The sequence below is a fragment of the Salmo trutta genome, chromosome 34 (assembly GCF_901001165.1).
Source record: "Salmo trutta chromosome 34, fSalTru1.1, whole genome shotgun sequence".
Lineage (NCBI taxonomy): Eukaryota > Metazoa > Chordata > Actinopteri > Salmoniformes > Salmonidae > Salmo > Salmo trutta.
Window position 1 is genome coordinate 34,233,391 of NC_042990.1, and position 26,509 is coordinate 34,259,899.

Consider the following 26,509-nt stretch of genomic DNA (forward strand, 5'->3'; position numbering starts at 1 on the left):
AGCATGCTCATAAAGTATTCTCTTCTCCCCTGCCTTCTCTCTTGTCTGTCCCTCGTGTGCATGCAGACACTTTGCCTTGAGTTATATTACACTAGGTTTGATGTTTTTCGCTCTAGGTTTCCACAGCCTTCTCCAGTCTGGAGGGAGTCACAATGAGGGAGGGAATGAGGGAGGGCGAGAGAGAGAGATCTAATGGAATAGTATAGAAAGAAAGACGTGCGGGATGCTAACTGAAAGCTTAGGTCAGCTCACTGTATTCCTGCAGGATACATTTAAAAGCATCAGGGAAAGACAACTGAGCAATAGTAAGAATTTACCCAAATCTGCTGAATAGAAATTTAAATTGGATTCTCCCTGAAGCAGTATGGAGCAGCAAGAACTCTCATCACTCTCATTGTATCTGTGAATTGACTGACAGTCAGATGACAATCATATTAGTGAGATTGCCATCAGTCTCCAGTCTTACTGATATATCACAGCTTGGTTTAGTGACTGCATGGTCCTGTAGTATTTAGCTCAAGCTTTTACAGTAATAGCACTGTGTCTGCAATGGTTAAAGGCTATCTTCACTTTATGAATACATTGTTAGTATTACATTTCAATGAGTCTCAAGAGTGCTTTATATAACCCGTTTTCACAATCTTTCCAGGACTTCAAAAAATATAATTCATGAGTGGGCCATGAGGGGTCAACAAGACAGATAATTTACATGCATTAAATATGAAATCTCACTTCATGTATTTAATCATATAAAAACGACCCACACACCACTGTATCACAAACTAATTGTCTTAGTTGTGCGGTGAGGAGGAGATGCTGTATTGAAAAGGTCAATTAATGAACCTTTTTCAAACTCAAGAAAGAACGAGTGAGAGGGTCAACAAGACCAAGTTCCCACTTTGAGTTTCAAGTGGAGAACTCTGCTGGTGAGCAGCTTGCCTTGCGGGGGAAATACAGCTAGATAAAACCTGGTAGATATGGAGGAAGGTACAGCTAGATATAACCTGGTAGATATGGAGGGAGTTACAGCTAGATATAACCTGGTAGATATGGAGGGAGGTACAGCTAGATATAACCCGGTAGATATGGAGGGAGTTACAGCTAGATATAAGATGGTAGATATGGAGGGAGGGAGGTACAGCTAGATATAACCTGGTAGATATGGAGGGAGGGAGTTACAGCTAGATATAACCTGGTAGATATGGAGGGAGTTACAGCTAGATATAACCTGGTAGATATGGAGGGAGTTACAGCTAGATATAACCCGGTAGATATGGAGGGAGGGAGTTACAACTAGATATAACCCGGTAGATATGGAGGGAGTTACAGCTAGATATAAGATGGTAGATATGGAGGGAGGGAGGTACAGCTAGATATAACCTGGTAGATATGGAGGGAGGGAGTTACAGCTAGATATAACCTGGTAGATATGGAGGGAGTTACAGCTAGATATAACCTGGTAGATATGGAGGTAGTTACAGCTAGATATAACCTGGTAGATATGGAGGAAGGTACAGCTAGATATAACCTGGTAGATATGGAGGGAGGTACAGCTAGATATAACCTGGTAGATATGGAGGGAGGTACAGCTAGATATAACCTGGTAGATATGGAGGGAGTTACAGCTAGATATAACCTGGTAGATACGGAGGGAGATACAGCTAGATATAACCCGGTAGATATGGAGGGAGTTACAGCTAGATATAACCTGGTAGATATGGAGGTAGTTACAGCTAGATATAACCTGGTAGATATGGAGGGAGTTACAGCTAGATATAACCTGGTATATATGGAGGGAGTTACAGCTAGATTTAACCTGGTAGAAATGGAGGGAGGGAGTTACAACTAGATATAACCTGGTAGACATGGAGGGAGGGAGGTACAGCTAGATATAACCTGGTAGATATGGAGGGAGGGAGGTACAGCTAGATATAACTTGGTAGATATGGAGGCAGGGAGGTACAGCTAGATATAACCTGGTAGATATGGAGGGAGGGAGTTACAGCTAGATATAACCTGGTAGATATGGAGGAAGGTACAGCTAGATATAACCTGGTAGATACGGAGGGAGATACAGCTAGATATAACCTGGTAGATGTGGAGGGAGATACAGCTAGATTTAACCTGGTAGATATGGAGGGAGGGAGTTACAGCTAGATATAACCTGGTAGATATGGAGGGAGTTACAGCTAGATATAACCTGGTAGATATGGAGGGAGTTACAGCTAGATAAAACCTGGTAGATATGGAGGGAGGTACAGCTAGATATAACCTGGTATATATGGAGGGAGGGAGTTACAGCTAGATATAACCTGGTAGATATGGAGGGAGGTACAGCTAGATATAACCTGGTATATATGGAGGGAGGGAGTTACAGCTAGATATAACCTGGTAGATATGGAGGGAGTTACAGCTAGATATAACCTGGTAGATATGGAGGTAGGTACAGCTAGATATAACATGGTAGATATGGATGGAGGTACAGCTAGATATAACCTAGTAGATATGGAGGAAGTTACAGCTACATATAACATGGTAGATATGGAGGGAGTTACAGCTAGATATAACCTGGTAGATATGGAGGGAGGTACAGCTAGATATAACCTGGTAGATATGGAGGGAGTTACAGCTAGATATAACTTGGTAGATATGGAGGGAGTTACAACTAGATATAACCCGGTAGATATGGAGGGAGGTACAGCTAGATATAACCTGGTAGATATGGAGAGAGGTACAGCTAGATATAACCTGGTAGATATGGAGGGAGTTACAGCTAGATATAACCTGGTAGATATGGAGGGAGGGAGGTACAGCTAGATATAACCTGGTAGATATGGAGAGAGGTACAGCTAGATATAACCTGGTAGATATGGAGGGAGGTACAGCTAGATATAACCTGGTAGATATGGAGGGAGTTACAGCTAGACATAACCTGGCAGCTATGGAGGGAGGGAGTTACAGCTAGATATAACCTGGTAGATATGGAGGGAGGTACAGCTAGATATAACCTGGTAGATATGGAGGGAGTTACAGCTAGATATAACCTGGTAGATATGGAGGGAGTTATGGAGTGAGGGATGAAGCGGCCTATACCCTGCTAGGTTTGGAGGGAGGAGCCTATACCCTGCTAGGGAGTCACTCTACCACACAGATGTCTGGCCCTCCACTGCGCAGGAAGACCAAGCAGGAAAATAGAAAAGAAGGTGAGGGAGAGAGAGAGAGTGAGGGAGAGAAACTGATAGAAAGAGAGGACCCAGAGAGAGAGAGCAGGAGACAGAGGGAGAGGGAGAGATAAAAAGAGAGGACCCAGAGGGAGAGGGGGAGACAGAGGGAGAGAGATATCAAAAGAGAGGACCCAGAGAGAGATGGGGAGACAGAGGTAGAGATAAAAAGAGAGGGCCCAGGGAGAGAGGGGGAGACAGAGGGAGATATAAAAAGAGAAGACCCAGAGAGAGAGGGGGAGACAGAGGGAGAGAGATATCAAAAGAGAGGACCCAGAGAGAGATGGGGAGACAGAGGGAGAGATAAAAAGAGAGGACCCAGAGAGAGAGGGGGAGACAGAGGGAGAGAGATATCAAAAGAGAGGACCCAGAGAGAGATGGGGAGACAGAGGTAGAGATAAAAAGAGAGGGCCCAGGGAGAGAGGGGGAGACAGAGGGAGATATAAAAAGAGAAGACCCAGAGAGAGAGGGGGAGACAGAGGGAGAGAGATATCAAAAGAGAGCACCCAGAGAGAGATGGGGAGAAAGAGGGAGAGATAAAAAGAGAGGACGCAGAGAGAGGGGGAGACAGAGGGAGAGATAAAAAGAGAGGACCCAGAGAGAGGGGGAGACAGAGGGAGAGGGAGAGATAAAAAGAGAGGACCCAGAGAGAGAGGGGGTGACAGAGGGAGAGGGAGAAAAAAAAGACAGGACCCAGAGAGTGAGGGGGAGATAGACGGAGAGATAAAAAGAGAGGACCCAGAGAGAGAGGGGGAGACAGAGGGAGAGATAAAAAGAGATGATCCAGAGAGAGAGAGGGGGAGACATAGGGAGAGGGAGAGACAAAAAGAGAGGACCCCGAGAGAGATACAGTATCACTACAGTATCATTCAGCTTGAGATGGAAAACCTGATAAACATCAGAGTTTGTTTTTGAATGTATGAGAGAGGAGAGAGAGCTGGAGAAAAAGCTTTTCTTATTTCTCTTAGCCTTCTCACCACCATCTCACATCGAAACAAAGGTCAGCTACAATATAAGCACTGAGCCAAGCAAGCAACGAGGAGGAGAAGCAAAACTACCCAAGCTTTCAATCTCTCTCTCTCTCTCTTTCTCTACAGTTTCCATTTGATTTAATTAAATTCAGCTTTATGCTCCACAGGTGCTCCTCCAGCTGTTTTTATTTATTGAAATGTGCAAATATGTCCGTTTACCACTTTGGGTTGGTCTTAAAAGGGCTGAAGATGATGGCAGACAGCTCATCAGTATAAAACATAACAGCAGTGGTAATAATGTGCGTGTGTGTTTTGCTGCCTGGCATTGTAGTCAAGCGTTATTAAAGGTGATTTAATTTCTTCCTGGTACGGAACCTCCTATGTGTTAATGGTGTTTATGAGGCTCATTTAACTGTTAAAATGTATTACCTTTTAATGTTCGCATGAACAGAACCGGGAATAATGTTTTCATCTGATTGTCAAACAAATCACTTCAAAAAGTAGGTTACCTGCGCCCGTTCGTCCACAGTGTATAATTCCAGCATCTAGAACAGTGCACTGTGCACCCGCCATTTGATGAAAGGAAAGAGACGTCTATTATGAAAACAAAAAGTGGCACACTTGTAGCTTAAATTGAATGATGCGCCTGCTGCTGTCCAAGCCTGTCAGTCCAAGCTAGTTATCTCTGCCTTCGCAAAAGTTTGGAGCATATACCACCCGTTTTTAAGTCCGTTCGCTAATTTCTCATGCGGCTGACAGGCGGTAATGATAAATGATGCTGTAATAGCCTACAATTTCCCTGTCATCTTTGTTGTAATTATTGTGATAGCCCCATGTTTTACCGGTACTCCGTACCGGCATTATTTATTTTGCAGGTAGTCCTTACCGGGCCGTACAGGCTTACTTTCACCCCTGATTGTAGTCGTCTACTGTTGGTGGGAGTGTAAATGTCAATGTAGTATATACAGTTGAAGACGGAAGATTACATACACCTAAACCAAATACATTTAAACTCAGTTTTTCACAATTCCTGACATTTAATCCTAGTAAAAATGCCCTGTCTTAGGTCAGTTAGGATCACCACCTTGTATTAAGAATGTGAAATGTCAGAATAATAGTAGAGAGAATGATATATTTCAGTTTTTATTTCTTTCATCACATTCCCAGTGGGTCAGAAGTGTACATACACTCAATTAGTATTTGGTAGCATTGCCTTTAATTTGTTTAACTTGGGTCAAACATTTTGGGTAGCCTTCCACAAGCTTCCCACAATAAGTTGGGTGAATTGTGGCCCATTCCTCCTGACAGAGCTGGTGTAACTGAGTCAGGTTTCTAGGCCTCCTTGCTCGCAAACGCTTTTTCAGTTCTGCCCACAAATGTTCTATAGGATTGAGGTCAGGGCTTTGTGATGGCCACTCCAATACCTTGACTTGGTTGTCCTTAAGCCATTTTGCCACATCTTTGGAAGTATGCTTGGGGTCATTGTCCATTTGGAAGACTCATTTGTGACATTGCTTTAACTTCCTGACTGATGTCTTGAGATGTTGCTTCAATATATCCACATACTTTTCCTGCCTCATGATGCCATCTATTTTGTGAAGTGCACCAGTCTCTCCTGCAGCAAAGCACCCCCACAACATGATGCTGCCACCACCGTGCTTCACGGTTGGGATGGTGTTCTTCGGCTTGCAAGCCTCCCCCTTTTCCTCCAAACATAACGATGGTCATTATGGCCAAACAGATCTATTTTTGTTTCATCAGACCAGAGGACATTTCTCCAAAAAGTACAATCTTTGTCCCCATGTGCAGTTGCAAACTGTAGTCTAGCTTTTTTATGGCGGTTTTGAAGCAGTGGCTTCTTCCTTGCTGAGCAGCCTTTCAGGTTATGTCGATATAGGACTCGTTTTACTGTGGATATAGATACTTTTGTACCTGTTTCCTCCAGCATCTTCACAAGGTCCTTTGCTGTTGTTCTGGGATTGATTTGCACTTTTCGCACCAAAGTACGTTCATCTCTAGGAGACAGAACGCATCTCCTTCCTGAGCGGTATGATGGCTGTGTGGTCCCATGGTGTTTATACTTGCATATTATTGTTTGTACAGATGAACGTGGTACCTTCAGATGTTTGTAAATTGCTCCCAAGGACGTACCAGACTTGTGGAGGTATATCATTTTTGGTCTTAGCTGATTTCTTTTGATTTTCCCATGATGTCAAGCAAAGAGGCACTGAGTTTGAAGGTAGGCCTTGAAATACAGAATCAGAATCTTCGAAAGTCATGACATCATTTTCTGGAATTTTCCAAGCTGTTTGAAGGCACAGTCAACTTAGTGTATGTAAACTTCTGACCCACTGGAATTGTGATACAGTGAATTATAAGTGAAATAATCTGTCTGTTAACAATTGCTGGAAATATTACTTGTATCATGCACAAAGTAGATGTTCTAACCGACTTGCCAAAACTATAGTTTGTTAACAAGACATTTGTGGAGTGGTTGAAAAACGAGTTTTAACCTCCCTTGGGTATGGGGCAGTATTTTGACATCCGGATGAAAAGTGTGCCCAAAGTAAACTTCCTGCTACTCAGGCCCAGAAGCTAGGATATGTATATATTTGGATAGAAAACACTCTGAAGTTTCTAAAACTGTTAGAATAATGTCTGTGAGTATAACAGAACTGATTTGGCAGGCGAAACCCAGAGCACAATGCATCCAGGGAAATGTTTTTTGAGGTCAATGTGTTTTCCAATACTTTTCTATGGGAAACCTGATTTATTAGGGCCCAGATTGCAGTTCCTATGGCTTCCACTAGATGTCATCAGTCTTTAGAAATTGTTCGATGTTTTTCTTTTTAGAAATGAAGAAGTCGTGCTATTCTTTCTACGTGTCACTCAGAAGGTCTCTAGTATTTTGTTGCGCGTGAGCGCACTCCGTGTTATTTTTCTTCGGTATTGGAAACTGTTTATCCCGTCTTAAATTTGATTGATTATTTACATTTTAGGATACCTGAGGTTGAATTAGGAACGTTGTTTGGAATGTTTGGACCAAGTTTACAGGTAACTTGTCAGATACGTTGTAGTCATGTTGGAACCGGTGTATTTCTGAATCAAACGCACCAAATAAATTGACATTTTTGGGGATATAAAGAAGGAATTTATCGAACAAAACGACCATTCATTGTGTCACTGAGACATTTCAGATTGCAAAAAGATGAAGGTCTTCAAAGGTAAGGCATTTATTATATGGCTATTTCTGACTTTCGTGTCGCACCTGCCTGGTTGAAAGTGGTTTTCATGTTTTTGTATGCGGGGCGCTGTCCTCAGATAATCGCATGGTGTGCTTTCGCCGTAAAGCCTTTTTGAAATCTGACACAGCGGCTGGATTAACAAGAATTTAAGCTTTATTTTGATGTATTACACTTATATTTTTGTGAATGTTGAATATTTATATTTCTGTAGTTTGAATTTGGCGCTCTACAATTTCACTGGATGTTGTCAAATCTATCCCGCTAATGGGATTCAAGCAGGATTCGAGCTTAAGGGATACCTAAGAGGTTAACCTCTACAAGATCATTGGGTCCCCCGCGGGACGGTTGAGCTAACGTAGACTAATGTGATTAGCATGAGGTTGTAAGTAAAAATAAAATATCCCAGGACATAGACATATCTGATATGGGCAGAACGCTTAAATTCTTGTTAATCTAATTGCACTGTCCAATTTACAGTAGCTATTACAGTGAAAGAATACCATGCTATTGTTTGAGGAGAGTGTACAGTTATGCACTTGAAATGTAGCAATAAACCAATTAGGCACATTTGGGCAGACTTAATACAACATTTTGAACAGAAATACGATGGTTCATTGGATCAGTCTAAAATTCTTAACATTCACTGATGCCTTCGAATGGCCAAAATCAAAATTGTACCTAACCTGGAATAATACATTATAGCCTTTCTCTTGCATTTCAAAGATGATGGATCTTTTTTTTTAAACGCATGTTTTTTTTTTTTGTATTATCTTTTACCAGATCTTGTGTTTCTTTTCAAATTGTATCAAGAATATGTATATCCTTGCTTCAGGTCCTGAGCTTCAGGCAGTTAGATTTGGGTATGTAATTTTAGGTGAAAATTTTAAAAAAAGGGTCAGCTCCTTAAGAGACATTCAGAATAAAGGTCATTTAGCTAGAATGAGTCAAATACAGTGGCTTCAGAAAGTATTTATACCCCTTCACTTATTCCAAATGTTGTTGTTTCGCACTGCTCTGGACTGGTCTGGTCTTGATAAATCAACGATATTATTATTTTTACTTAATCTCCATTTGGGTATTGGTTAGACAAGAATTAGAAAATTGCATGCTGCAGAAATGTTATACTCTTAGTGTAACCTTTATTTAACTAGTTAAGTCAGTTAAGAACAAATTATTATTTACAAGGACAGCCTACTCCTTCCTCGTGCCCTGCAGGGATTCTTTAGCTAAATAGCCCAGTACTGTACTGCCAACCGTCATGTTGTACAGCACCATATTTTAGGTTCCAGCAAGTACCAGTCAACAGTTTGGACACAACTATTCATTCCAGGATTTTTATATATTTTTTCCTATTTTCTACATTTTGGAACAATAGTGAAGACATCACAACTATGAAATAACACATATGAAATCAGTTAAGAACAAATTCTTATTTACAAGGACAGCCTACTCCTTTCTCCCCAAAGGGATCTGTAGTACAGACATGACCTGCTCTCCTTTATGTAAGGAATTAGTCACTTTCCCATGTTTACCACAGCATCTGCACAGTAGCCTAATAAACAAATAAACACATTTCATTAATAAAATAATAATAGAAAATACTCTTTCAAAATGCACATGTTGATTTAGTTATGGATCCATAACGAATTACTATTGGAATAAATATCACCGATTTACAGAAATATCAGAACAAAGTTGTCTAAAGAAGGTAAACAATGTCGATTCCTCCAATCCTGTAGCCTACTCCCGACCGTCACGTTGTACAGCGTCCTATTTTCCATTCCATCCTAACGGAAACCCTGAGGGTTTCGTTTTTTGTTTTTCTCAGAATAGAAACACCATAATATCAATCAACTTAATTAATCCCAATTTCTTAAAATCAATCCCATATACTATGTTATTGCCAAAAAGGTTTTAAATTCTCTGGTAATGACGTGCCACCGAATGCTGCGGCCACACGCAAGGTGTGCCGCAGTATGACGCAACTTTTAAAGAAGGAACCACTGTAGCCTGAAATCCAATTTTTTTTTCTTCTTACCAATCTACACAAAACAGCCCATAATGATGTCAGTATTACTTTGATGCAATTTAAAAAAAAAAAAATACAGAAATATCTTATTTACATAAAATTCTTCAAGCTCTATCAAATTGGTTTTTGGTCATTGCTAGACAACCACTTTCAGGTCTTGCCATTGATTTTCAAGTAGATTTAAGTCAAAACTGTAAGACAGCCACTCAGGAACATGCACTGTCTTCTTGTAAGCAACTCCAGTGTAGATTTGGCATTGTGATTTAGGTTATTGTCCTGCTGAAAGATGAATTCATATCCCAGTGTCTGGTGGAAAGCACACTGAATCTGGTTTTCCTCTAGGATTTTGCCTGTGCTTAGCTCCATTCCATTTCTTTTTTATCCTGAAAAACTCCCCAGTCCATAACGATGGCAAGCATACCCATAACATGATGCAACCACCACTATCCTTGAAAATACAAAGAGTGGTACTCAGTAATGTGTTGTATTGGATTTGCCCAGGACATAAAGTTAATTGCTTTACCACATTTTTTGCAGTATTACTTTAGTGACTTGTTGCAAACAAGATGCACCCGGGCACAGCCAGATAAGGACTGGCCACCCCTCATAGCCTGGTTCCTCTCTAGGTTTCTTCCTAGGTTTTGGCCTTTCTAGGGAGTTTTTCCTAGCCACCATACTTCTACACCTGCATTGCTTGCTGTTTGGGGTTTTAGGCTGGGTTTCTGTTCAGCACTTTGAGATATCAGCTGATGGGCTATATAAATACATTTGATTTGATTTGATGTTTTGGAATATGTGTATTCTGTACAGGTTTCCTTCTTTCACTCTGTCAATTAGGTTAGTATTGTGGAGTGACTTCAATGTTAAACTCTATAACTGTTTTAAAGTCACCATTGGCCTCATGGTGAAATCCCTGAGCAGTTTCCTTCATCTCCAGCAACTGAATTAGGAAGGACGCCTTTGTCTAAGTAGTGGCTGGGTGTATTGATACACCATCCAAAGTGCAATTAATAACTTCACCATGCTCAAAGGGATATTCCATGTCTGCTTTCGAATCCAAGTGAGCAGATGCCTAAGTCTATTGATTCTTGAATTGCCCTTCGTGCCCGCTCCCATACCCTATAATTCTGTATTTATTTGTGACTAACTTGTATACAGGTAGACCAGCAAAGCCACATCCCTGATTGGCAGATGAGTGGCAACCCTGATTAGAAGCACCTCCTGCTCATCGGTTGTTCGCAACAAATGCTGTTATGAATTAAAATAATATTTTATCTACACACTGAAGAAGGCTGCAAAGCCGAAGCGTCTGTTTACGCTATCGCTGATGCAATACAAATAATAATAAAAATGTGTATTATTATTATTTATGCAAAATTAAATGCTGACCCATTGCACCTTTTGTTTGTCTGTTTTTTTTTACCCATCTACCAATAGGTGACTTGTAAGCACGTTTGTACTCCTAAATTTATTTAGGCTTTCAATAACAAAGGGGATGAACACTTATTGACACAAGAAATTTCAGCGTATCATTTTGTATTAATTTGCAAACATTTAGAAAAACATAATCCCACATGTTCAGGCTGTAACATAACAAAATGGGGAAATCAAGGTGTGTGAATACTTTCTGAAGGCGCTGTATATAAAACCTGAATGAATGAGAGGGAAGGGGGATAACCAAAAAGTTACAACAAACAGTATGAAACAAAGAATAAGCAAAAAGGTCTGCAGTGATTTATTGGTAAGACCGTAATCTGGATGTAGGAGGATATAATGCTATGGGACTTTCAAGCCTGTGTTTTGAATATTCATCATGGCCAGAGGAACACAAAAACATTCCAACTCTTTACTACACACATTAAAGGTGTGACAGGTTTGGTCATCGGCCTCCCGAGATGTGCAGCGGTCTGCATTGCAGTGCTAGAGGCGTCACTACAGACCCTGGTTCGTTCCAGGGCTGTGTCACAACCAGCTGTGATTGGGAGTCCCATAGGGCAGCGCACAATTGGCCCAGCGTCGTCCGGGTTAGGGGAGAGTTTGTTCTTAATTGCTTGCCTAGTTAAAAAACATTAATTAAAAAGGGATAAAAAAGTTTGTATTTGGAGACAGTTGATCAAAGCCTTGATGTCTCTTACCTTGTCCATAGACTGCTTACAGGGTCATTTTGTAATTTGGGTGAACTATTCCTTTAAGACCAGTAACATTACACATGGTGTTTGTGTACTAAAACAGCACAAAAGGTGGACCTCTCTGTACGTAAGAAGAGAGCAGCATTTCCTTCTGTTCATTTACAAAGCGCTCCTGGAGAAACTTCCAACAGTATCTGACCACACTGGTCAAGGGCACCATAGAATACACTACAAGAGCACAAGATTGGATAGTGCAAGAGGTTCCAAGGGTGGCTTCTTATTTAGAGAGAGATGGTTCTAGTTTTTATGCTCCACAGATGTGGATTATGTTGCAGGGGAGGCTCAGGCTTGATTGCCTGTTGCCCTTTAGGGAATGTAAAACATTAGTGGGGAATGATCTAAGTGAGGTAATTTTGTACTTTTATTGTGTTTTGTATTGATGTGTGTGTTTGTATTGTGCAGGCTCATTTGAAAAAGAGTCTCAATATGACATCCTGTTAAAATATATATATAAAATAAACTGTTATTGTTTTACACTACACTGGAAACCCTCATCTCAACAACAATTAAAACCCCATTCACGTCCCTGGAAACATGTAGACGCCCAGGGCAAGCCAATAGATGCTCTTTTAATTGTAACTTATTTAACAGTCGGAGATCATTAGTGGTTGGTGAGCAGTGTGGCGTGGGGGTTGTGAGTGGGTGGAGAGGAGAAGAGGAGGATCTCTCCATAGTGTTCACATGGCATGCCTGGGGGAAGAGAGAGACAGAGAGAGAGAGAGAGAGAGAGAGAGAGAGAGAGAGAGAGATGGGTGAGAGAGAGAGATGGGTGAGAGAGAGAGAGAGAGAGAGAGAGAGAGAGAGAGAGAGAGAGATGGGTGTGAGAGAGAGAGAGAGAGAGATGGGTGAGAGAGAGAGATGGGGGAGAGAGAGATGGGGAGATAAAGAGAGATATAGAGAAGATATAGAGAGAGAGATGGGGGAGAGGAGGGCTTTCTTTCTCTGCTCTCTTTTCTTCTACAATATTCATCTTCTAGACCAAACCTGTCATTGTCTGAAATATTGCTGATATCATTCTTTGTGACAGAATAATGAAACATGAAAAAGGGCATTCTTTAACAGTGGTGGCTCTGGGTCCGGGGGAATGAATGAATGGGTTAGTGGGGGACTCCCTATAACTGTGTGTGTGTGTGTGGTGTGTGTGTGTGTGTGTGTGTGTGTGTGTGTGTGTGTGTGTGTGTGTGTGTGTGTGTGTGTGTGTGTGTGTGTGTGTGTGTGTGTGTGTGTGTGTGTGTGTGTGTGTGTGTGTATGTTTGTGTGTGTCTGCACAAAGACGGTGCCGACAGAGAGAGTCGCCTCGCTTCGAGTCCTTAGGAAACTATGCAGTATTTCTTTTTTGTTATGTATTATTTCTTACCTTTTTACACCAGGAAATCTTACGTCTTATTACATACAGCAGGGAAGAACTATTGGACATAAGAGCGACGTCAATTTACCAACATTATGACCAGGAATACAACTTTCCCAAAGCGGATCCTCTGTTCGGACCACCACCCAGGACAATGGATCTATTCCCAGAAGCCGACCCAAAACAACTGCACTGTAGAAGGGGCAGACAGTGTGGCCTCCTTGTCAGGCTCCGTAGATGTGCACATCGCCCACCGTTCCTGAGCATACTACTCGCCAATGTCCAGTCTCTTGACAACAAGGTAGACGAAATTCGAGCAAGGGTTGCCTTCCAGAGAAACATCAGCGATTGTAACATTTTCTGTTTTACGGAAACATGGCTCTCTCGGGATATGTTGTCGGAATCAGGTCAGCCACCGGGCTTCTCTATGCATCGCACCGACAGAGATAAACACCTCTCTGGGAAGAAGGGCGGGGGTGTATGCCTCATGATTAACGACTCATGGTGTAATCATAACAACATACAGGAACTCAAGTCCTTCTGCTCACCTGACCTAGAATTCCTCACAATCAAATGCCGGCCATATTACCTCCCAAGAGAATTCTCGTCAGTTAACGCCACAGCTGTGTACATTCCCTCTCAAGCAGACACCAAGATGGCCCTCAAGGAACTTCACTGGACTCTATGTAATAGACAGAAACTCAAACAGGATTTACCAATGACTAGAACCATTCAACACTGGTCTGACCAATCGGAATCCACGCTTCAAGATTGTTTTGATCACGGGGACTGGGATATGTTCCGGTCAGCCTCATAGAATAACATTGATCTATACACTGACTCGGTGAGTGGGTTTATAAGGAAGTACATTGCAGATGTTGTCTCCACTGTGACTATTAAAACCTACCCTACCCATAAACTGTGGATGGATGGCGGCATAAGCGCAAAACTGAAAGCGCGAACCACCACATTTAACCATGGAAAGAGGTCTGGGAATATGGCTGAGTATAAACAGTGTAGTTATTTCTTCCGCAAGGCTATCAAACAAGCGAAATGCCGGTACAGGGACAAACTGGAGTCGCAATTCAACGGCTCAGACATGAGACGTATGTGGCAGGGTCTACATGAAATCATGGACTACAAAAAGAAAACCACCCACGTCATGGACACCGACATCACGCTTCCAGACAAACTAAACACCTTCTTTGTCTGCTTTGAGAATAATACAGTCCCACCGTCGCGGCCCACTAACATGGACTGCCCCCCCTCCTTCTCCGTGGCCGACGTGAGTAAAACATTTAAATGTGTTAACGTGTTAAAGATAACTGAATCAAATGACTACCGCTCACTTCTGTCATCATGAAGTGGTTTGAGAGACTAGTCAAGGATCATATTACCTCCACCTTACCGGCCACCCTAGACCCACTTCAGTTTTCATACCACCCCAACCGGTCCAGAGACGATGCAATCGGCATCACACTGCACACTGCCCTATCCCATCTGGACAATAGGAATACCTATGTAAGAATGCTGTTCATTGACTACAGCTCAGCATTCAACACCATAGTACCCTCCAAGCTCATCTTCAAGCAGGATGTACTGGGTCTCAACCCCGCCCTGTGCAGTTGGGTCCTGGACTTTCTGACGGGCCTCCCCCAGGTGGTGAAGGTAGGAAACAACATCTCCACTATGCTGACCCTCAACACTAGGACCCACAAGGGTGCCTTCTCAGCCCCCTCCTGTACTCCCTGTTCACCCACGACTGCGTGGCCATTCTCGCCTCCAACTCAATCATCAAGTTTGACGACACAACAGTAGTGTGCTTGATTACCAACAGCGACGATATAGTCTACAGAGAGGAGGTGAGGGCACTCGGAGCGTGGAGTCAGGAAAACAAACTCTCACTCAACGTCAACAAAAAAAGGGAGATGATCGTGGACTTCAGAGGGAGCACCCCCCTATCCACATCGACGGGACAATAGTGGAGAAGGTGGAAAGTTTTAAGTTCCTCAGCATACAGATCACAGACAAACTGAAATGGTCCACCCACACAGACAGTGTGGTGAAGAAGGCGCAACAGCGCCTCTTCAACCTCAGGAGGCTGAATAAATTTGGCTTGTCACCCAAAACCCTGACACACTTTTACAGGCTGTATCACAGCCTGCACCGCCCTCAACCGCAAGGCTCTCCAGAGGGTGGTGCGGTCTGCACAACACATCACCGGGGGCAAACTACCTGCCCTCCATAACGGCTACAGCACCCGATGTTACAGGAAGGGCAAAAAGATAATCAAGGACATCAACCACCCAAGCCACTGCCTGTTCACACCACTACCATCCAGAAGACAAGGTCAGTACAGGTGCATCAAAGATGGAACCGAGAGACTGAAAAACAGCTTCTTTCTCAAGGCCATCAGACTGCTAAACAGCAATCACCTACTCAGAGAGGCTGCTGCCTACATTTAGACCCAATCACTGGCCACTTTAATAAATGGATCACTAGCAACTTTAAACAAAGCCACTTTAAATAATGCCACTTTAATAATGTTTACATATCTTACATTACTCATCTCATATGTATATACCGTATTTTATACCATCTATTGCACCTTGGCAATGCCTCTCGTCCATTGCTCATCCATTTATTTATATGTACATATCATCATTCACCCCTTTAGATTTGTATGTATTAGGTAGTTGTTGGGGATTGTTAGATTACTTGTTAGATATTACTGCACTGTCGGAACTAGAAGCACAAGAATATCTCTACACTCACATTAACATCTGCTAGCCATGTGTGTGTGACAAAAACAATTTGATTTGATTTGAGTATGCGTGCCATCTTCCAACTTCAACTGTTCCTGGCTCCATCTGCACCCTTTAAAACTCAATATCTTGTCTATTAATGTACACCAATTATGCCCTTTCATCTACAAATGCTCATACCTCCCAGACAGTTTACCTAACCCTTCAAAGGATCTTCCAGGTTAATTCTGAAATGCAGCGATGTAACACAAGATACTGCGATAACCTTCACCCTCCCCACTGTCGCACCTCACATAGTCAACTCAATAACTTCAAGCGAAGACTGGGGGTCAGCCTTACGAACCAAACTACTCAGTAATCTCCTCCATATACCCTCACTCTCACACACACATTTAAACAAAACAAATACAGTTTTTTTCCCCCTGATTACTGATCATTTAATTTATGCATTTATAATTAGCAGGTTATGTTATCTGCTTTAACAAACCATTATTATTTTTGATACTTATGTATTGTACAGTATATTGTTTTTTTGTGGTATAGTTATTTTTGTGGTGTGGTTTTTATATAAGCCCTTGGGCTTCTAATCACACCTGCCCACCATTTATAATTAGACTTTAAAAAAAATCTATATTGTTGTTTAGCACTTGTTTTCTTTGGTGCAAATAAATGAAACTAAAAAACGAAACTACATTGATAGAAGCCACAATCTATCGGCAATATTAAAGCTGATTCACCCCCCTAAAAACTGGAGCAACTGTCCCAGCCGACTAACCTGGTTGCAAGGACATTATTATTACAACCAGTTTCCTGGTGTGAAGTGAGAAATCTGCCCCTCTACCGTTAGTATTGAGCCACATGTGCCAAAGACAGCCTGCACCACACACCTTCATCTGTTTGTCTGTGTGTGTGTGTGTGTGTGTTCTCCTCTCTTGTCCCTTGCTAATGATGTTCTACCAGTGATTTATGTCCAGAATGCAATGCTCACACTGATAAAGGATCAGGTCAATCAAAACGAATCACAGATAATGACGCGGCTCACAAAATAAATTGTCTAAAGATTATTGTTTATGTTTATATCCATGACACCTATTACCTTCAAATGGAAATCCAATGGAATCACTGAATCATGGCTCCCTGTTAGCTCCCTGTTTGTCATGCATTAGACAGCAAAGCAAAACCTCCCATTTTGGGAACCAACTTCTCCATCTCCCATCTATTTCTGGCTCTATTGATCTATTGATCTTTTCTAGGTGAATGTCATTTGTGTTTCGGGAAAGAGAAGCTTTACAGTAGTCTGTTAGGTCTAACCAAAAGTTACTGCAGAGTACAAGGTATAAACCCCCGAGCTACCTGCGGGGAAATCTGCAGAGAGTGTTACCGGCTTCAATATCCTACTGCCATTGCACCCCTGAGAAAGGCACTTTACCCCTGAGTGCACCAGCTCCTTTGCTGCTCCCAGTCTGTGATGTACAGTTGAAGTCGGAAGTTTACATACACTTAGGTTGGAGTCATTAAAACTCGTTTTTCAACCACTCCACAAATTTCTTGTTAACAAACTATAGTTTTGGCAAGTCGGTTAGGACATCTACTTTGTGCATGAGTCATTTTTCCAACAATTGTTCACAGACAGATTATTTCACTTATAATTCACTGTATCACAGTTCCAGCGGGTCATAAGTTTACATACACTAAGTTGATGGTGCTTTTCAACAGCTTGGAAAATTCCAGAAAATTATGTCATGGCATTAGAAGCTTCTGATAGGCCAATTGGAGGTGTACCTGTGGATGTATTTCAAGGCCTACCTTCAAACTCAGTGACTCTTTGCTTGACATAATGGGAAAATCAAAAGAAATCAGCCAAGACCTCAGAAAAAAATTGTAGACCTCCACAAGTCTGGCTCATCCTTGGGAGCAATTTCCAAATGCCTGAAGGTACCACATTCATCTGTACAAACAATAGTGCGCAAGTATAAACACCATGGGACCACGCAGCCATCATACAGCTCAGGAAGGAGACGCGTTCTGTCTCCTAGAGATGAACGTACTTTGGTGCGAAAACTGCAAATCAATCCCAGAACAACATCAAAGGACCTTGTGAAGATGCTGGAGGAAACAGGTACAAAAGTATCTATATCCACAGTAAAACGGGTCCTATATCGACATAGCCTGAAAGGCCGCTCAACAAGGAGGAAGCCACTGCTCCAAAACCGCCATAAAAAAGCCAGACTACGGTTTGCAACTGCACATGGGGACAAAGATTGTACTTTTTGGAGAAATGTCCTCTGGTCTGATTAAACAAGAATAGAACTGTTTGGCCATAATGACCATCGTTTTGTTTGGAGGAAAAGGGGGAGGCTTGCAAGCCGAAGAACACCATCCCAACCGTGAAGCACGGTGGTGGCAGGCTACCCGAAATGTTTGACCCAAGTTAAAAAATGTAAAGGCAATGCTACCAAACATTAATTGAGTGTATGTAAACTTCTGACCCACTGCGAATGTGATGAAAGAAATAAAAGCTGAAATAAATCATTCTCTCTACTATTATTCTGACATTTCACATTCTTAAAATAAAGTGGTGATCCTAACTGACCTAAGACAGGGAATGTTTACTAGGATTAAATGTCAGGAATTGTGAAAAACTGAGTTTAAATGTATTTGGCTAAGGTGTATGTAAACTTCCGACTTCAACTGTATGTGTTGTGTCAGGCTGGGTACTGTGGCAGCAAAATTATTATTTTATTGAATGTTATTACTTCTCTCATCAATACTAGCAGACTTCAGATGACCTTGTTTGTAGATACTTCTACCTTAAAATCTATAATGACGGAGATATGCTAGTTAGTTTATTTCAGACAATGCTTCCATATTTTAATATAGCAATTCATGTATGTTCAAGCACATTCTGTCAAACATTCCTTCACATTATTTACTAAGACTGAAGGTTTCAAGTACAACGTCTTAATCATATCATATTTTTTTACATTGATATTCATTACAATATAACTATACTGTGTGGGTATCATAGGACAAACACGCGGGCACGCGCACGAACACACACTGGCATGCACACACACACACACACACACACACACACACACACACACACACACACACACACACACACTAAGTGTGTGTTTAGAAGGGCTGTCGAGTAGTCAATCCCCTTTGAGCAAATCCACACTAGGCTTTTTGTATCCGGCTTTAGAGAACAAATGCACTCCTTTTAAATAGATATCTCTGGGTTTGAGAGAGCAGTGTTGTGAACTTAGAGTTAGAGGACTGACAGGACTGGGTCATACAGATGGATAGAAATGAGGAGTAATCTTTACACCAATCCTTCCCATTGCCCCCCACTGTGTGAGCAAAACTGAGTAATCAGAGTTAAATCTGTATTGTGTTTGGCATACATAATCAACTATTTTATATAAAAAAGAAAAAAAGAAGCTCAATCATTCATAAACTAATGGTGGTGGAGCTTATAATAGTCCCCATGAGTTAACTGGATAAGAACATCTGCCAAATGATCAAAATGTACAGTCAAATATTAACCGGGGCCCATAGGCTGCACTATGTAAGGAATATGGTGCCATTTGTAGATCTGTCCAAGGTACCACCCCTCAGAGACAGCCCAATGGTTGCTGTCCAGGGTCGATTTTCTGCGGCCCCGTTGAAATACTTTTTGGGGGGATATTTCAAGGGGTCATAAAATTCTAAATCAAATAGCTAATTGATCCTTGCTATGACCTTCTTAAAACAATTCCATATAGCTCAGTTGAACCCCATCCCCAGGCTTAGACAGGGCTTGGACTGGAGAGGGTTACATGGAACACAATTGACTTTTCCACTACCATTGTTCACATATTGATTGAGGAAGGCAGTGTGAATCAAGTGCAAGAAAGAAACGTTACACTGAGATATAACAGGCTAGAATGCTGAAACAGGTCAATTTTGACCAATCAGATCAGCTGTGAAAAATATCTGATGTGAAAAGATATGACATGATTGGTCAAAAGACCAATTAGTGGAAAAAAATATCAGAATTGGGCTGCCTGTGTAAAAGCAGCCATTTATATCTCACCCTCTTGCGAGACAAGTCCTTATGCCATCAAAACGCTTTTAAAGCCTCGCGTGACAGAAAATCGATGGCTCGTTGCTTAGTTACAGGTGAGCAGTACTTTGCTGTGTCTGAACCCACACAACTTTCAGCAAATCCTAATAAAGCACCTGCCCTGAAGGCTTTCCTGTAGCTACTCATGGGGAACTAATACTGATGAATGAATGAAATTGGATAAAGAACTCTAAAATATTTATACAGCAGAGGTCTGTGTTCAAATATTCCTATACCGTCAAATTATAGCCTAATATCAAGATAAAAAGGTACAATTTTCCAAAAGAGCCGATGGATACGTTGAATTCTTTCAACATTGGTGTTTGGCTTTAAAAAATGCATCAAAGAAGACTGCTATTGTAGTTTTAATTAAGTATATCGCCCCCCCCCCCCAAAAAAAAAACTTTCACCACATTAATTCATACCACATTGAGCTTATTTCACACCAAAAGTCTCTCAAACAAAAGTGTGAGGTCACTTGTGTCCACACCAAAATGTCTCTCCAACAAAAATCGGAGTTTATACGGTGTCCTTACCGAACTCTCGTGGCACGGAGATGGAGTACACACAGCTGTGTCCTGAGGTGTAGTTGCGGGGGAAGTTAGGAGACAGCACCGTGCCGTCTGACCCTGTGGAACGACTCCCACACGGTGCTTGAGGAAACAAACAGACACACAGAGCAGAGCTCAACACCTGCTTTGACCTTCGGAGGGAACATGTGACCCATTTATTCAATACATTGGCCAAGCGACATCTGCCCAGAAAAGACCAGGATGGAACACCCATTAGGATTACACCAACAGCTTAGCAGTCTAGTCTTATGGTTATCTTCTGTGTGCTTGCATGTGTGCTGTAAGCCATATTGATTGTTTTAGACTGGCTACTAAATCCAATCCTTGGATTCTTTCTTTCTTCCTTCCTTCCTTCCTTCCTTCTTTCCTTCCTTTCTTCCTTTCTTCCTTTCTTCCTTTCTTCCTTTCTTCCTTTCTTCCTTTCTTCCTTTCTTCCTTTCTTCCTTCCTTCCTTCCTTCCTTCCTTCCTTCCTTCCTTCCTTCCTTCCTTTCTTCCTTCCTTCCTTTCTTCCTTCCTTCCTTCCTTCCTTCCTTCCTTCCTTTCTTCCTTCCTTCCTTCCTTCCTTCCTTCCTTCCCACATTTGTATTGGATTCCCTCCCCCGGCTCAGTAAAGATACAACAGATATATTTAAAATTGTGGTTGCCTACTGACATTTTACATTTACATTTTAGTCATTTAGTAGACGCTCTAATCGTATTTTATTTTTGTGATAGTACACAGCTATGTCCATATCTCTAGCTTCAACAGTTAAATAAAGGTTAATAAATAATAAAACAGGTACGATGGTATGCTTCAAACCTTGACAGCTGGGTAGAACCCTGTTCCAGCCAGGCCTGCCGTCATCCCCCATGATGCAGGTGAGCGTGGAATAGCCCTGGAGAACATAGCCCGGCTCACAGTAGAACGTCACAGTGGAACCCAGCTTGTAGTCGCTGCCCAGCCTGGTCCCGTTCATCACACTGCCTGGGTCGAAGCAGGACTCACGCAGCTTGGCTAAAGATCGGGTAGAAATACACATGAGGAATAACCTTTAACATTAGTGTGTACTGGAGATGCAAGCAGGTAACACAGACAGGGAGGGAGATTGATGTTGATCAGAGTAAAGAAGTGTCTAACCAAACGCATCATTGAAATGCTAAAAACATCTACCCCTGCTGACACTATAATCTAGAGATAGAAAACATTTGGATTCTCCTTCAACTCTGCATATGCAAAAATGTATAGTAAACAATGTACATTTCTGACTTTGGTAGAGGAACTAGACCTTACAGCTAAGAAGAAATCTCCCTCTAAGAGAAAACTGAAATCTAAGAATCTAAGAGAGCATGACGGCATCCTACCTTTGTATTCCAGGTGGAAACCGGTGTAGCTGACAGAGCCGTCGCTGCGGAAGGCCAGGTGCATGGTGTTGGAGCTGCTCTCGATCCTCTCTGGAAGCTTGCTGTCCTGAAAGCTGCCAATCAGAGGGCTGTTGCTGTCTGGCCCATCGTAGATATACAGGAAGTCATAGTTAGGCTCGATGCTGAAACTAGAGAAAGGGAGGGATAGAAAGAGAGAGGGGGAGAGAAAGTGAGCGAGAGCGAGAAAGAGAGCGAGATGGGGAGAGAGAAAGAGAGAGATGCAAAGAGAGAGCGAGGGAGAGAAAGAGAGAGAACAGGGGGGTTGAGAGAGAGAGAGAGAGAGAGAGAGAGAGAGAGAGAGAGAGAGAACGGGGGTTGAGAGAGTGAGAGAAAGAGAGGGGGGGGGGGGTTGAGAGAGAGAAATCAGATCAAAGACTATAATCCAATTCAGTCAGATCATAAAATCTTCCCAGAATCCCGCATCAAGCCATATCTGGAGGAGGGTGATATTTGAGAAATGATCTCTGTCTCTCTGCTGAGCTGGGTTTCAATAGGTCTGTCTGTGTGCAGTTTATAGTAGTAGGTAGAAATACACTAGAAACAACCATTTGGGTTCTTGGCCTCTCTGATGGGCGGTCGAGGTGGGAGTTTACCAACAACACACAAAAGGCCCAGCGATTCACATGTTGACACACAGTGGCAGATGCCTCAGATGCCAGCGTCTACCCAACGCCACAGACGCTAATGAATAGATTCCTCAAATCATCCGTAACCTCTCTATGGATCAGGGCTGGAGAGCCAGACAGCACCATGATATCCCCCTTTAACGCTTGCTAGCGCTACATTCATTACCCTTATCGCTGCTGTGGGAGGACACTAACACTAGGAACTATAAATACCCAGGGAGTGTAATTGCTTTGGTATAGTCAAAGATGAGGCACATATCCTTTTGAGCTGGGAACTCACCACAAAACAGACTATCAACTGCTCACTGCCATGCAACGCATCTCCCAGAATAACTGTGTGTGTGTGTGTGTGTGTGTGTGTGTGTGTGTGTGTGTGTGTGTGTGTGTGTGTGTGTGTGTGTGTGTGTGTGTGTGTGTGTGTGTGTGTGTGTGCGTGTGCGTGTGCGTGTGAAGATTAACATACACACATATTTCTATATCAGGGAAGCTAATTTACATAAGAGAGATTGGGAGGTGTATTTTCTTATTTAAATATTTCTGAAAGAGTATGCTAAGTGATACGGCCACACTTCATTGAGCCTGTATCTAAAGCTAAAGGCTCATTGTAAGATAATAGCAATCCAAACATTGTGGGAAAAAACTCCTGCTCTACACCATATTAATAAAGTAATTACATTTTGATAACCATATGTGCTCCGATCTTTTTTTCTCTCGCTTAGCCTCTGGAGCTGTCACTCAACAAACAATTAGCTTGGTTACTAATTGAATATGTAGCAATGATAATACCCAATTTGGCAACAATGACAATGAAATGTACGTTTTACCACATTGCCAATGCAATTGCAATTTGTCACTTTTTACAATATAATATTACTTTGCTGCAGATATATCCTGTGGCGTTCTGCATTAGCATCGAACTGCCCCTGCGATATGCAACTTTTTAGGGAAGTTAGAAACCAATACACACAGGCAGTTAGAAACGCCAAGGCTAGCTTTTTCAAACAGAAATTTGCTTCGTGCAACTCCAACTCTAAAAAGTTCTGGGACATTGTAAAGTCCATGGAGAATAAGAACACCTCCTCCCAACTGCCCACTGCACTGAGGATAGGAAACTCTGTCACCACCGATAAGCCCACTATAATTGAGAATTTCAATAAGCATTTTTCTACGGCTGGCCATGCTTTCCACCTAACTACCCCTTCTGCATTCAACAGCACTGCACCCCCCACAGCTACTCGCCCAAGCCTCCCCCATTTCTCCTTCTCCCAAATCCATTCAGCTGATGTCCTGAAAGAGCTGCAAAATCTGGACCCCTACAAATCAGCTGGGCTTGACAATCTGGACCCTTTCTTTCTAAAATTATCTGCCGAAATTATTGCAACCCCTATTACTAGCCTGTTCAACCTCTCTTTCGTGTCGTCTGAGATTCCCATAGATTGGAAAGCAGCTGCTGTCATCCCCCTCTTCAAAGGAGGTGACACTCTTGACCCAAGTTGCTACAGACCTATATCCATCCTACCCTGCCTTTCTAAGGTCTTCGAAAGCCAAGTCAACAAACAGATTACCGACTATTTTGAATCCCACCGCACCCTCTCCGCTATGCAATCTGGTTTCAGAGCTGGTCATGGGTGCACCTCAGCCACGCTCAAGGTCCTAAACGACATCGTAACCGCCATCGATAAGAAACATTACTGTGCTGCCGTATTCATTGACCTGGCCAAAGCTTTTGACTCTGTTAATCACCACATCCTCATCGGCAGACTTAGTAGCCTTGGTTTCTCAAACGATTGCGTCGCCTGGTTCACCAACTACTTCTCTGACAGAGTTCAGTGTGTCAAATCGGAGGGCCTACTGTCTGGACCTCTGGCAGTCTCTATGGGGGTACCACAGGGTTCAATTCTTGGGCCAACTCTTTTCTCTGTATACATAAATGATGTCGCTCTTGCTGCTGGTGAATCTCTGATCCACCTCTACGCAGACGACACCATTCTGTATACTTCTGGCCCTTCTTTGGACACTGTGTTAACAACCCTCCAGACGAGCTTCAATGCCATTCAACTCTCCTTCCGTGGTCTCCAACTGCTCCTAAACACAAGTAAAACTAAATGCATGCTCTTCAACCGATCGCTGCCTGCACCTGCCCGCCCATCCAGCATAACTTCTCTGGACGGTTCTAACTTAGAATTTGTGGACAACTACAAATACCTAGGTGTCTGGTTAGACTGTAAACTCTCCTTCCAGACTCACATCAATCATCTCCAATCCAAAGTGAAATCTAGAATTGGCTTCCTATTTCGCAACAAAGCATCCTTCACTCATGCTGCCAAACATACCCTCGTAAAACTGACCATCCTACCAATCCTCGACTTCGGCGATGTCATTTACAAAATAGCCTCCAATACCCTACTCAACAAGCTGGATGCAGTCTATCACAGTGCCATCCGTTTTGTCACCAAAGCCCCATATACAACCCACCACTGCGACCTGTATGCTCTCGTTGGCTGGCCTTCACTTCATCATCGTCGCCAAACACATTGGCTCCAGGTCATCTACAAGACCCTGCTAGGTAAAGTCCCCCCTTATCTCCGCTCACTGGTCACCATAGCAGCACCCACCTGTAGCACGCGCTCCAGCAGGTATATCTCTCTGGTCACCCCTAAAGCCAACTCCTCCTTTGGTCGTCTCTCCTTCCAGTTCTCAGCTGCCAATGATTGGAACGAACTACAAAAATCTCTAAAACTGGAAACACTTATCTCCCTCACTAGCTTTAAGCACCAGCTGTCAGAGCAGCTCACAGATCTCTGCACCTGTACATAGCCCATCTTTAATTGAGCCCAAACTACTACCTTTTCCCCTACTGTATTTATTTATTTTATTTATTTTGCTCCTTTGCACCATATTATTTATATTTTAACTTTTAACTTTCTTCAAACTACAAATCTACCATTCCAGTGTTTTTTCTTGCCATACTTTATTTACTTTGCCACCATGGCATTTTTTTGCCTTTACCTCCATTATCTCACATCATTTGCTCACATTGTATATAGTCTTATTTTTTTCTACTGCATCATTGATTGTATGTTGTTTTACTCCATGTGTAACTCTGTGTTTTTGTATGTTGTCGAACTGCTTTGCTTTATCTTGGCCAGGTCGCAATTGTAAATGAGAACTTGTTCTCAACTTGCCTACCTGGTTAAATAAAGGTGAAATAAATAAAATAAAAAATACAAACGGTGTCCCCCAGGGCACGGTGCAAGGCCCCTTACTCCTTATCATGCCAACCCTCTCTTTTTGGGAGAGAATGGTGTCAGTAATGGAGTGTGTAATGGAAGTCTGCGAGACGGAACAGAAGAAAAGGCTTTTCACCCTGGTTGAGCTTCAGTACCACCGTCCCACTGCCAAAAAGCCACTATTCCACTGTGTTATTTACTCACTTGTGTTGTGGGATAGGACTATTCAAATGAGAAGATTCTTCAAAGTAGCCACCCTCTGCCTTGATGACAGCTTTGCAGCCTCAACATACCAACCCTAAGCAACAGCAGTGGCTGCGGCTAAGGAGGTGGTACCATTAACTTTCTTTCTTTCTTTCTCGCTCTCTCGCTCTCTCACACACGCACACACACGCACACACACGCACAAACACACACACAGCCCCCCGATTAATATTCCACAGCCTCGTGTCTGGCACAGCAGGGGCTGCCAAGGGACAGGTATGTATGTCACCCTTTTGATTCAGGCATGAGGAGATAGCTAGCTGCTGGTAGGGGAGAGGCAGAGGGAGGAGCAAGCTAGCTGCTGGTAGAGTAGAGGCAGAGAGAAGAGCAGGAGGAGCTAGTAAGCTGCTGGTAGAGTAGAGGCAGAGAGAGGAGCAGGAGGAGCTGGTAGAGGAGAGGCAGAGGGAGGAGCAGGAGGAGCTAGTTAGCTGCTGGTAGAGAAGAGGCAGAGAGAGGAGCAGGAGGAGCTGGTAGAGGAGAGGCAGAGGGAGGAGCAGGAGGAGCTGGTAGAGGAGAGGCAGAGGGAGGAGCAGGAG

General features: G+C 42.6%; 1 protein-coding gene across 1 annotated transcript in view; it reads right to left on the reverse strand.

The window, feature by feature from the left end:
- Nucleotides 1–26,509, reverse strand: part of LOC115174068 (CUB and sushi domain-containing protein 3) — a gene marked incomplete in the record, with an annotated part of 716,433 nt that overhangs the window by 176,544 nt on the left and 513,380 nt on the right. Inside the window, 3 exon segments of the mRNA XM_029732731.1 lie at nt 20,416–20,532; nt 21,252–21,446; nt 21,794–21,981. Coding sequence (XP_029588591.1) covers nt 20,416–20,532; nt 21,252–21,446; nt 21,794–21,981 — 500 coding nt within the window.